We start from the raw sequence: 14,592 nt of genomic DNA, 5'->3' as shown, positions 1-14,592 counted from the left end.
GTGGCTTTCTAGGGTGGTGATAAACTCACGCTGAATCTCACGGGAGTCTCAACAACATCCAGTCCAACATCGACACTCAACGGCAAACCATCGACACCCAAGAAATTCACAGCAACGGCAATTGATGGGATGGAGTCAAATGGGAATGGGGATTCTGTGACAGTGACACATTTCTCGGATCAGAGGGGTGTTGTGGAGAAAGTGAGTGTTCCTGCTCTCAGTATTTTCAATTCCGAACTGAAATCACCGAAAATGGACAATACTGTGAGAGCTGCCAGTAATTCCCTCAACACCAATCAGATCTGCAGCAATCCCTTCCTCACGCCATCCACTGAAACCTCACCAACTACCAATAATTGCATCTCCACGACAAATCCCTTCAGAGATGTCCAGGAGGAGAATTCAGGAGAGTCACAAGATCCTACGACCCTTCAAACGGATACAGCAAGAACTACCAGTACACCTTTCTTCAACAACAACCCATTCAGATCTGAGGAACCGCTCATAGGATCGCCCACAAAGACATCGTCGGAGGAGAATTCTAAGCTTCTCAATGCCCTCAATGCCAATGAGACACAGAACACGAGTGCAGATGAACAAAATTCCAAGGTAACATTTCTCTAGTGCTTGAAATTGTTTCCATTTCCTCTGTCGTACTCGTTGCGTGCACTTTTCATTCATTATATCTTTAGACAGGAATTTCTTTTTTTTTCTTTTACAAAGAGGAAGGCGCAAACAGTTCGTGGTGAAAATATTTCCACTCCGGAGGGCATTTTTCGGGGATTTGCAGAAATTATCTGAGTAGTTTGGGATTTTATTAGGTGAGATTCTGAACAATCTCACCTATTATAATCCTAACAAAATCTTATGTCCTCCGATCGGGTTCAAACTTTGCCAAAAGGTATTTGGCTAGTTCCTGATCACGAAATAGATGGCTAAAAAACGTTCCCGTCCGTCCGATCGTCCGTCCGGTCGTTCTTTGGAGCTTAATAGCTCCCAAACTAAGAGAGATATCGACTTGCGGTTTTCGACAAAGGTTATATATCGGGTGAAAATTGCAAATTGGTGCCAGTCCCCCCTCCTTACGCCATTTTGAATACCCCCTTTTTTGTTTTCTTACACTGAGAGAAATCCGAAAAAGTTAAAATAACATTCCGGAAATGTTAATTTTACCCTGCTGTATTGATCCAAAATCGGTGTAAATATTATGCTTTTTAGGTGTATTGGGGGTTAAAGTTACCCTTTTTCATGTTAATTTTACCCTTAAAAAGGTGTAAAATTAACATTAAAAAATGTTGATATATTTTTACACCTAAAAAGTGTTAAAATTATGAGGAAAAAAGTTAATCGCACCCTCTTTTTTCTCAGTGTAATAGCTCCGCTCCTATGGCATCGATCGGGCTCAAATTTTAGTATGTTATAGCTGGTCCTTAGACCTTTCGATCAATACCAAATTTAAGGTCCCCTGACCCCCCTGACCCGAGCTATAAGGGTCCAAAAAATTTTTTTAACATAGCCATAACTCCGGTTCTAATTGTTAGAATTTAAAAAGTTATTAAAAAGAAAATTTTTCAATTTTCTAAGTGAAATAACTCAAAAATTCCTTTGTGCATTGAGCTTAAATTTTAGTATGTTGTAGCCACAGATTATAGGGGAGAATGGGGCAAAAAGTCACAAAACGGATATTTTATTTTTTTATAAGCTACCCGAGCACTTTCAAAATTTCTAATTAGCACAGTTTTATAGGAAATTTACCGCTCTACAACTCTGTGAAATTCACTTTGCTCTATTTTGTAAGGAAATATGTTTGTCGAGCCGTTTTCTAAAGGGTAATTTTGTGATCATTCTCAAAAATGCTGGGGCAAATAGTATCAGGCATAAGATACTATCACATTTTGATTCGCTTTTTTTACGGGATTCTGTAAATTTAAGTAAAATACCGAGATTACAAATTTTCATAGGAAATTTATTCTTCTACACCTTTTTAAAACACCGTTTTCTCTATCTGAGCGAGAAAAACGCATTTTAAGCTATTTTACAAAAAAAACACACAAGAGACTGCTAATCGTTTGACTAATGAAAACAAAAAGCGGCGAGACGCGAACGTGATGTTTTTTCTCGCCGTGAGACATCAGAAATTGCTTCGCTTTTTGTTACGTTTTGCTCTATAGCTTTTGTTACTTTTTACCCCAAGTGATCCTTTTTAATTAAAGGATTTCTGGAGAAAAGAATCTTTGTAAATGATATAAACTATAACTTGGCCCACCAAAACATGTTTAAATATGCTAGAATAGCATAAATGTGGTTGCTCAAATTAATTTCAACTCAGCAAATTAAAATGTTAAAATTGCTGAACAATTTCAATTTTATGCGATATAGGCACCCTCATTTTCGTTGTTTCTTTCTGCAAATGAGGTCCAACTATAGTAAGGCCATGTAACTCCGATGATTGCAAAACTCGGATGCCGCGACCGATTTAACTCCGATACATCCACTTAAAATATAATTTATATTTTTATTTCTGTAATTAATTACTGAAGTATCATATTATAACTATTCTACTTTAAGAAAAACCAAAAATTATATTTTTATCGGTTTAATAAGTGGGTAAAAGAAATATTTTTTAAGCTCGGGTCAGCTGGGTTGTGTACTAAAAATTTAATTTCTGAGAAAATTTTGCTGTTGACAGCTCGTCGCTGGAAAAAGTTTAGTGTTTTTTCTATATAATAAAACATTATTTGCAATCAAAATTATTAATAAAAGTTAGTGTAGTTATTGATCTACAAGGTGAGTAAGAGTTTATTGATAATATATTAATAATTCATACAGAAATAAGTGAATTTTGTGAATGTTTACATTTCGATGCATGTCGGATGCGGTGAAAGTCAATGTTTTGGTTCAGAATTTGCATTGTTCAGGACTCTTTTTCTGTTTCAGATGCCAAAGGGAACAAAAGAAAAGACCTATAAGGACAAGCCCGACTCTAAGGAAGGTATTAGGAATGCCTTGCAGTGTGTACGAGATGGTTCTACCATAGCATATGCATCCAAAACATTTAATGTCCCAAGAACAACACTGCACAACAAATTGACCGGCAAATACCCAGAGGAGTGCCCCAATGGCAGGCCAACAATTCTTTCAAAAGAACAGGAAAAAGAACTTGTCAAATAGATCCTGGGATGTGCGGATGGCTGGCATCCCATCGGGAAGGAACAAGTTCTGGACAGCGTTAAACTCATCTGTGAGGTCTACAAAATTCCAAACCATTTTACAGCTGGAAGACCCGAGACGTTTAGTTCAGGAATTTTCTTAAGCGTCATCCAGAGCTCAGCATGCGCAAGCCAAAATCCTTCTCATTGGAAAGAGCTACTGTTACTGCTGAAGACCTCACGGAATGGTTTCAGAATTGTCTTAAATATTTCACAGAACACAACCTTCTGAGCATTTCACCAGACCGTGTTTTTAATTGCGACAAAAGTGCCTTCTTTTTGACACCGGAAGATGGAAATGTCCTGTCCAGGAGAGGTTCACGTGTAGTTCCATCTCTTAAAAATTCAGGACCGAAGCAATGTATCACAGTACTCTTCATGGTGTCAGCTACTGGCGAACTTGCTCCTCCAATGGCTGTTCATAAAACTGACATTACCCCAAAAATTGCCATTCACAACGCAGAAGGATGGAAAATGGGAACGTCACCACAGAGTGGCTGGATGGATGGGCCACTTTTCTATGCTGGTCTTTATTTCCCGAAAATTGTTTTCCAACATTCAGAGGAGTCCATTATCAATAACCAGCACGATCAGGCCACCGACAATAATCCTTCAAATGATCCAGTCATCCCTGGAAACCAATTCTCTGCAACTTCTGAGACTCAACCGATCTTCGACACACTAAAACAATGCTATTTCTGGCCAGGAGAAATTCCAAAACGTCGTCAGAAGAAGAGGGTCAAAGCCAGCAATGTCAAACACCAGTATATTGTATCTTCCGAGGAAATTATCGCGGAACAGGAGGAAAAATTGAGGCAGGATTTACAAAAAAAGAAAGAAATTGCTGAACGGAAGTTGACCAGAGAGAGGAACAAAAATATAAGGGCAGAAGAAAAGGAGATAAAACTAAAGGAGAAACACATGGTAAAGGAAAAGGCTCAAATGCCAATTGAAGCTGAAAAGAAAAAACGTGGAAGGAAGTCAGCCAAGAAAACCGAGGAAAAATCAAAGAATTGAGTGCAATCTTAAAATAAATAAAAATATATATAATTAAATAATAAATTAATGAAATGAATTGATGGAATAAAACTCTAAAAAATGTTTTTGAAATAATATCTTCTCATTTTTATGCATTAAACTTTTCCTTAAAATGAGCATCCGAGTTTCATCGAATTCAACGGAGTTACAAAAAAGCATCGCAGTAACATTCTTACGCATATATTAATATTATCGTAATTTTATTAATTTTCATCAATATTATTGCTAAAATTCTATTTCTATTATGATTCTAAATTAAACAAAGAATAATTCTATTGATTTGGAATGGCGAAAAAAATATTTCATCAGTCCAAAAACAAGCATTAAAGTCGCACTCAATGAAAAGTATCCGGATTACCTCTCTTTACTATATGTGAAGTAGTTTCTCAAATTCTTCAGTAGCCATGCGAAGAAAATTGTTGTGTCCAAAAAAATAAACCATTTGCGATAACATCATTAGCAAATTTCTCGCAAAAATGCGTCCTGGCTTTGAAAAATTTCAAGTGCTTCTCGCAATATTAATGCTCAATTTGCTGAGCTCAATTTAAAATTAAATTGTGAAAAATCCTTGTGTGATAGCACCGTAAGTTATTTTTGGGTAATCTTTTGAGTGATTCAGTCGGTTCAATAAATCGGTAAACGGTAACTTATGCGAAGGGACTTTTGCGGGAATGGCGTCTAAGTCACGAATTCGAGCATTCCGAAAATCTGAGATGCTTTGCCATCTCTTTTTCTAAATTATAAAGAAGATCTCCGGATAGTGACAGATAATCTTCATTGTAGCAGATTTCTACGAAGAAAAACCATCGACTAGAGCAGACCTGTGCTCGTTAAAAGTCGTGTAATATCGGAAATTTTGTATTGATAATTTTAATGGAAATTACAGATAGCCATACTAGTAACACTAATCCTGCTCATTTACGGTGCCATGATAAATATTTTTGCGCCAAAAAGACATAACAGAAATAAAAACTCGTATAGAAAGAAATTGTCTTCTTGATATCTTTGTCGGAACACGGATATCTGTTCACTACACATCCTTTTACTTGAGTCTTGCAGAAATACAAAGAATTTAGATGCAAATATCACTTCAAATGGAAAGTTCTTAAATCACGCGCAATTCAACTGTGAGAGAGAGAGATAGAGACACAAATAACTCACTTGACAAACGTCTGGCGGCGCTGCGGTTGAAAAAAATCACTGAAATGCGACAAAATATTTTCTTCTCTATTTTATCCTTATTAGCACGGCGTGTCCCTTCTTGTAATACGTACTTTTGCATTCCTTATTAACCAAAATAGTGTTGTGCAAAAGGGGTTTTCTCAAACCTATCCTGAATTTTGGGACAGCTCAAAAGAATATGAGTCTTCCAGCTCAAAATTTCTTGCCAATGTTTTTGTTGTAATATCGACAATTATTCGCAATTAACCCAAATAACTGTATTCAACTAAATTATTAAAAGGATTTTCTTGTGAAAATGATTTAAATCTCAGAAATTAAACAATTTTTACATTAAAAAACCTCTCGTTTTCTCTATGTGAATTTTCGCGGCATTTCGAAGAATGCCAACAGGCACCATCAAATTCACTTCGGCTTTTCTTTTAGCTCAGGCCTGGACTAGAGCCTGCTGGAGTCCCTAAACCAATACCAATTTGAATTAGAAAAAAAAGAAAAGAATGGAAGAGGATGGAATGTTAAAAACCATGAACTGCAAAACCCCTCTTTTTATAAATTTCTGCTTTTTTCGTTCAGTTTTAATAATAATTTATTGATTTTATCCCTTTTAGGATGGTTTCACCACGAAAAAAGTGTCTCCAACTTCAACGATGGACATGGTGAGTCCATGGCTCGTTTCATCGGAAGTCGTGAGTGCTCCGCAGAAGGCCAAGGATACCCCAATAATCCGAAAGTCCGTCATAACAACTCAACTCTAAAAAGACTTCAAAGGTATATCTACAATTTCCTATCGACTTGCGTACTTTTTTTTTAATCCTTCTAGACTTCTCCAGCTTTTTTGGAGTGACCAAGACAGTAAAAATAGTTCTTTTATAAAAAAAAATAATAGATTATACATTTTTGCAATATTGAGGGGCTGTTGAAAAAAAAAACAAATAGAGAAATAACTATTTTCTTGCTCACGAATCGACAAAGTATTACAAATTCTACTTTGATAAATGGTTTTACTTGTAGACAAGAGACAGAAAAATTAGCGATAGTGTATGAAATGTGCCTTCTGCATTTTTTTTTAGCAAGCTCTTTTGAGAGATAAAACATTTATTTTTTCATTACCGCGTTGTAACTTCCTATGCTTAGAACGATCTCAGATAATTTTTTTTAAGGAGAACAATAACTTTTCAAGGATCTTTTATTCCATTTGAGAAGGAAATGATAGTTTTTTTTTAGAGGAACTTATGCTAATGTCTACCGTTTCTAAAAAAGAAAACTCTTTTTGAGCTTATCTATCCTGCCTTTTTTTGCAATATAATTCGTGGGCTTATGGGGTTAGATTGATGAGAGAAAATTATTGATATAAAATTGCAATTTTTAGTGAATTTGCTTAATTCTTCCTGCCTCTCATTGAATCGTAGTTGAGTTGTTAGGAATTTATTAATTATTTTTGAAATTGATTTTTGAAGAGAAGTACTTTGCAATGGATTAATTTAAAAATGAGTTTATTTAGGCAAAACAAAAATTAAGAGAAATAATGTAGGATTTGTTATAGATGAATGAAAAAAAAATCTCTTCCTATATTTTATTAATATAATCTATTATTCCAAGCATTCTTCTTTAGAAAGTATTATTTACAGCATTTTTTTCTTTAGTTATTTAGAAGAAGAATATTGATGAAATATTTTTTTTTGGTGCACTGTATTGAGTGCCATTTGATAGCAAAAAAGAAGAGACAGAAAGAGAGAGAATTGATGGAGAAAAATGTACTTGATATAAATCTTTTACACAAAAGAACTTTGCAACAACTGATGATACATTTTATTACAGTGAGAAAATATACAATGTAATAGATTTAATGCCATGTCTTTTCAATCAGTCATCGTTGTTCTTTTTTTCTTTGAGGTATGCGCTTAGCGTCTTTTACAACCGAAATACTCGAGTTAATTGCACGCAATCTTTGAATCCACACCAATTAGTAGTACAGGGTGCTGCAAAAATTTCCAGACAGGATCTAATCTTCTTTAATAACACTGAGAGAAATCCAAAAAAGTTAAAATAACATTCCGGAAATGTTAATTTTACCCTGCAGTATTGATCCAAAATCGGTGTAAATATTACCATTTTTAGGTGTATTGGGGGTTAAAGTTACCCTTTTTCATGTTAATTTTACCCTTAAAAAGGTGTAAAATTAACATTAAAAAATGTTGATATATTTTTACACCTAAAAGTGTTAAATTTATGAGGAAAAAATGTTAATCGCACCTTATTTTTTTCTCAGTGAAGTGACTAAGGGGGTTATTCAATTTAGCAGAGTATTATGAAGAAGATTTACGAGTTAACTTAGTAAATCTTCTTCGTTGTAAAAATTCTATAAATTTGTGAATTGGAATATCGTCGCTTGGATCAGGAAATGTCGTAACTTTGTCGGTTGCGTCTACCTCTGTCGTATCTGCATTTGTTTTGTATCTGCATTCGGAGCAAGCTACAATACAGACATCCCCTCTTGCGTAAAATGCTGACACAAAAGAAATGCAGATACGACAGAGGTAGACACAACCGACGACTTCTTCGTCGTCTATATTAGCAATTCTTGGAACAATATGGAAATATGAACTATAGGGGAAAGTCCTCTCCCTTCGAACGTTCATACCTTCGAATAATATGATTTTCTTTTATCTTCCCTATGAGGTTTATAAGTAATTATCACGTAATTATCAATAATTCATTATAAGCTAACTAATATTTAATAGAAATATATAAATCTTTTAGTAAAAATAAAAAAATAATTCACATTATTCGAAGGCATGAACGTTCGAAATGAGAGTACTTTCCCCTACTGTTTTTCGTATTTTTTTCAGTCTTCTGATATCGACTCCCGGTCTCGATGACCCTCCTAAAATGACATTATATCGAGAGTATTCTCTGTTTTCCCCCTCCCCCTTTATTTGTTTGTTAACCCAAAGAAATCCGTCAAAATTGAGGTTTTTCTAACTGTTCTCAAAATTGGCCCAAGTTTTTTCAATGATTTTCGGATATATTTTGTTGTTAGTCCAGCCGAACCTTTCGTCCTTAGACACCTTACACCGGCTGAATCGCTATCCTGAATTCTTTAACGGGAAACGGCCTAATTTTCACTCAATTTAGCCAAACAAATAATTGAAATATTTATGATTTTAACCATTTTCAATTCCGAAATAATTTTATGTAATTTTATGATGATTTATAGATAAATTTAAATCGACATTAACCATATATGTATCCAAAAGCCTTGCGAAATATAAGGCACAGCTTCTTCTAGGGAGTTTGAGCAGCTCTCAAAGCCTCAGACGATTTGCCACCCCTTTTTACATTAGATCGATAGATTTACTGCAATTTTTTTTATAAAATTGTCTTATTATCCTTTATCATTAAGGACTTTTCGTAGAACTACGCAAATTTAATATGAGTAAGTACCCAGTGAGCACAGTGTTACATTTTGTACAATGGTACAAGTTGGACAGATTTTTTTATCTTTATTTTAACTCTACTGTAGGGGAGGGTGGAGCAAATTCACTCCTAAATTGCAAAATGGATTTTGGACCATTTTGCAAAAAGATTATAAACAGAAGTAAAACTTTGTATATTCTGTGAATTACAGTTGGGTTTACGGTTAATAAAAATAATAACAATAATCCTTTAATTTCATGAGTCTATTGTGGAGAAATTCATTTCACTTGATAGGCAGAATGTGTGAAAGTCCCCCATTGCGGGGCAATTTCAAGATAAATATGAGGCGATTTCTGTGAAGGATAAAACGTGTTTATAGAAAACTTGCGGTATCAGAATTGATTAAAATTACTATTTTGAAGTCTTCTAAGACTCTAAAACCTAAGAATATAATCGAACAAGAACTTTATAACAGAATTTGAACACTAATTGATCATACAGAGAAAAAAAAATATCGCCAAAGATTTCCAAGCCTATTTTTCATTAATTGAGCAATTTTCTTTGAATTTTTATACGAAAGAAATGTCTTTTCTAGTGCTAAGCTAATTCTGTACATTGTTGGATCTATATGTCGCCTTAGAACATGCCCTTTTTAGTATAACAGTTTTATAATAGTATTTTAAAGTCTGGAATTTTTATATTACTAAAAAAAATTAAAATATCTTTCTGAAAATATATTTATAACAAATTTATCATTTTAAGCACTTAAAAACACTAGCCGTACTCACTATGGCGCTGTTATCTTGTAATATCATTATCTCGTTATCTCGTTATGTTCTCGTAATGTATTTTATAAATGAAAAATTATAACAAGATAACAGATTACGGAGATTACGAGATAACAACGCCATAGTGAGTACGGCTAGTAGCCGTACTCACTATGGCGTTGTTATCTCGTAATCTCCGTAATCTGTTATCTTGTTATAATTTTTCATTTATAAAATACATTACGAGAACATAACGAGATAACGAGATAACGATATTACAAGATAACAGCGCCACAGTGAGTACGGCTACTCTTTCAGAAGAAAGAATAAAAAAAATCAATTTGTATTTAAAATATTACATTTCAAACTTGAGACTTTGACGCTTACATGCAACTATGCCGAAATTTGGTACACTTACCCTACTTTCCATAATTTCGAACTTTATCGACAAAAACAGCTACAAAACGTTTTCAATGATCATTTTAAGTTAATTTTGATTAAAAAAGTAAATTGTTAGACACTGGAAACTTCTCCGTGTGCTTGCATGAAACTGCCCCTCACGAACTTTCGAAACTCAAATGAAAATTATCAGAACCGTTTTAGATTTCATTCAACGCTAAGTGCCTTATAATAATCATAAAACTACTGGTAATTTAATACAATTATGTTACTTCGATAGATAAGTGTAATAGTTCGGAAATTGTTGAAAATAAAACATTACAAAAGGTTTCATTTTGATGCAGTTTTATAAAAACAATTACAGAATTCAAACGAGAAGTGTCACGAAATTAATTAGTTTTATGAACATGGGTCTCAGTTATCTCTTCAATAACATAAAGGTTTTATCCCATTCCTTTCAAAGGGATAAGAAGAATAGCAAAAATTGAAACTGCCCCGTCGTTAAACTGCCCCACCCTCCCCTATATTAATTACATCTTCAAAATAATGCGTAAAATGGGCTTAGAACTTTTTACTTCACTTAACACAAATTGAAAACGAAGGAAAAAGCCATTACTTCTATAAAATATGAATACATAAAACTTGAAAATTTACCAAAATTCGAAAATTGTCCAGAAAATATTGGTACACCCTGTTAATCTATAATTTAGTGTATGTAGTTTGTCATCTCCGCGAGGGAATCTCATTCACTCCCATCTCCCGCAATCAACCGTGGTGGCATTTCGTCAAAATATTTCAAGAATGAAAGGCGATTATTAATAGCGTTTGAGAAACCTTCACTCACATCTTCATGCAAATCTTACGGTGATTTTTGCGCCAAAATCCACCTTTTAAGTCCGGCTATCTTGGGAGAAAAGCATAAGAGCAATTTACCAAATAATTATCAGCAAATTGGCTAAAATGAAGAATTTATTCAAATGACTAATAGGACCCCCAAACTATCAACAGGAATTTCTTCGAGTGTATGATTAGTTTTCATTAAAAATAAATTACAACAGCTGTGTCCATTGGATTACCAACGTTTGTTTTGAGAAATGGCATTAAACACATAATTAATCCGTCGAAGCTTGCGCAATAATCTTTAAAATTATTAAAAAAAAGACTTTACGCCTCTCTCTCGTCTTCAATGTAACACTTCACAGGTTCCTTAAAATATTTATAGGCACATTATTTACAGAAATTATTTTTTTTTTCTGAATAATAGAAGCACGACTCTACTTTGTCTTCACTTAACTACTTGCTGTACGTACCATTTAATTTTAATTTAGCAACAACTGCTCATAGTAAATATTCGCAAGAATTATTTCATTCATCGCGCCTTCTGGTCATAATTAGATGATTTATTTTCCAAAAGGATTATTGAGCTGTCTGGAGAAATCGTGATATATTTCACTGCATTTCAACTCAATGATGAATTAAAAAGACTTTTTGCGTTTTTCCCCCTTCAATTTGCTCTCAATTTTTTTTCGCGTTGTGTCTGTGATATCAAATTCGCAATATTTAGATTTAGCTCTACCGTCTTTTTTTTTCTGATGAATAATTCTTGAGAAAAAGTACATAAGAATAAATAGGTTTCTGTTTCATAAGCACATGTTCGGGTGGCAAAGCGATAAACACACAAAGATCGCATGGTGAAGAAGAAAAAAAAATCGTGTGATATATTTCATGTAAAATTAGACGAAATTGTGTCGACTTTAAGGATTTATGGGAGAACAAGGCGCAGATCATTCGCTCTCAGCAACATAATATTCACTTGGAGGTTATGGTTATACGTAATTTATGTGTGATAAAATAAAAATTGCAAATCATCTAAAAGTCAATAGTAATTTAAATGAATTTCGAAAAATCCAGAGTTCAATGTCTTACACCAAGAAAGAGAGCTTTTTAATTGATTTTTTATGCCATTTGTCTTGTTGCTATGTGGCATAATAATTTATTAATTGGCAATTTTGCCAAAATTTGCTTTTTCATCCGTGAAATTTTAAAAATTACTTTTGAAAGTCATATCTCTAGCATCAACTGCATCAATTTCAATTATAAAAATTGCAAACTCTAGGACCTTCGATGACCCCTTAACTCTGGTAGAACATGCCAAGTTTGTAAAAGCGGCAACAAAGGCGCTGCAGTAGGTCAGTTGCTATTATCAATGGATGTTTTTCATTTTCTTCCTTTTGATTTCAAAATTAGGAGAGAGGCATTTAGCGTTTGTTCAAATTTTTCCGCAGATGGAGAGGCATAGGAAAACACCCAGAATTTCCCAAAAGGCATTTCACTTGCAAATTCTCCGAACATTCGCTTTCACTTAATTTTGTGAATATTGCAAATATTCAACTCCGTAATATAATCCCTTAATTGCCAAATCTGCTTATAAAGTGAATAAATACTTATTAGCAGTATTATTGCGATTATTGAAAAGGGACAGATAATCCTAACCGGCTTATGTAGGTGAGATTCTTAACGTGAGCTAACTCGGAGTGCATGCAAATTCAATTTAGAGCTGAAGTTGGGAGACGCCATTCAGTTATCTTGAATCAAATTCGTGAAATTATACAAATTTTGTATTTAAACCAAAATATCAAGGATTTGGATGAACTGACAGAAAAGTGTTATATGGGTGAAATGTAGACCAGAATGTTTTCTATAATTTTTCCATAGAACATGATCTCATCGATTACTCAGAAGCCAAGATAATCGAGGTTTTTTGTTTCTTAACTCGTTTTTTCATCCAGAGTTCCCCAAGTAATCATTTGTTGAACTTCAACTATATCAAAGAATTGTTGTATTTTGTGGGACTTTCCATTTAAAACCCTATTTTAAGTGTCTTGGTGGAGTAGAGGCAGTCAAATTGGCATCTGAGTGATTTCAAAGCGTTATTATTGGAAAAATCAATTTTTTCACACTTAAACGGCAAAATCGGAGTGATAGCGTAGTCTGAGCGGAAAATGATGTATGGACGAAATGTAGAGACAAATGTTCTCTACAATTATGTTGAAGTAATCATCAAAATCGGTTCAGCGACAGTCGAGATAATTGAGGTTATGTGATATTGAAATTGGTTTTTCGACTGTGGCGCCCCTGGTGTTGGTCCCACGAAGTTCAAATATTCTAGAAAGTTGTAGAATTTGGTGAGATCTTTCGTTTAAGCCCTCATTCATCAAAATCGGTCACATAGAACCGGAGATATGATTTTTTGAATTTCGTGAACTTTGACCCCTCATATCTCCGGTTCTATTGAAACCACAGCGCACATACGCACCATTTTGGAAACGTCCTAGACTGGACTACAACATACTAAAATTTCATTAACTTGCACAATGCCGTTTTTGAGAAAAGTGACTTTGAATTTCGATGAATTTTGACGCTATCACAGCGCCACCTGTGGTGACTTTTTGAACTTCCATCTGAAAGTGCTCATTGAGACGAAACCAAAAAGGTAAAATTTAGGTCGCTATGTTAATTAGAACCGGAGATAGAGGCCGGTCAATGTTCGAACTTTGACCCCTTATAGCTCGGGTCAGGGGTTTTAGATCGACTTAAGGTTTTTTTTGTTTGATAGGTATAATCAACGGCTACAACATACTAAATTTTCAGCCCGATGCACAATGGAATTTTTGAGTTATTTAACTTTTAAGATTTAAAAATTTTCTTTTTAAAAAAAGCGCCCCTAGCGGTGGTTTTATGAACTTGCGATGTTAGAAGGGGAAGTGGCATTTCACGAGAGCTTTCCAAAAAGCCCTCACTTTTTAAATTCTGACAATTAGAACCGGAGTTATGGCCATTTTAAGAAATTTTTTTTGGACCCTTATAGCTCGGGTCAGGGGGGTCGGGGGACCTTAAGTTTAGTATTGATGGAAAGCTCTAAGGCCCAGCTATAACATACTAAAATTTGAGTCCGCTGAATGCCATAGGGGCGGAGCTATTGAGAAAACAAAAAAAGGGGGGTCTTCAAAATGGCGGAAGGAGGGGTGGGGGGTGGGGGGTCTATGCACCAAGTTGCAATTTTCACCCGATATATAACCTTTGCCGAAAACCGCAAGTCGATATCTTTTTTAGTTTAGGAGCTATTAAGCTCCAAAGAGCGGCCGGCCGGGAACGTAACTTAGCCACATATATATTCGGAATCAGGAAGTGGCGAAACACATTTTGGCCAAATTTGAGGTCGATCGGACGACATGAAATTTTGTTAGGATTATAGTAGGTGAGATTGTTAAGAATCTCACCTAATAAGGTAAGAGGAGCATATATTGACCGTGCAGCTCTAATCGTATAATTTAAAAGACCTAATTTTATTTGTTTAATATTTAAAAATATTTATTTAATATTTAAAAAAGCCTACCTAAAATAAGATGGATCTTTTAAAATTTTTTTTACTAATTATCTTGAGCAAAATATGTTACATTTGTTCATATTCAATTCATAGAATCAATTTTCTCGCTGACTTTTTACAAAAATTATAACTATTTATCTCATAAATTATTTTTAAATTTATCCATCTATACATATGGTATACCTTGTAGAAATCT

General features: G+C 34.3%; 1 protein-coding gene across 1 annotated transcript in view; it reads left to right on the top strand.

Moving 5' to 3' along the window:
• The window catches only part of LOC129799134 (band 4.1-like protein 5), a 29,152-nt gene extending 21,879 nt beyond the window's left edge, over window positions 1-7,273 (top strand). Inside the window, exons 6-7 of the mRNA XM_055842797.1 lie at window positions 13-609; window positions 6,035-7,273. Coding sequence (XP_055698772.1) covers window positions 13-609; window positions 6,035-6,181 — 744 coding nt within the window. The 3' untranslated portion in view covers window positions 6,182-7,273. The remainder of the gene's footprint in view (window positions 1-12; window positions 610-6,034) is intronic.
• Window positions 7,274-14,592: the final 7,319 nt, after the last annotated feature.

This window comes from Phlebotomus papatasi, chromosome 1 (assembly GCF_024763615.1).
Source record: "Phlebotomus papatasi isolate M1 chromosome 1, Ppap_2.1, whole genome shotgun sequence".
Taxonomy (NCBI): Eukaryota; Metazoa; Arthropoda; class Insecta; order Diptera; family Psychodidae; genus Phlebotomus; species Phlebotomus papatasi.
This window is presented reverse-complemented; position numbering and strand designations above follow the sequence as displayed.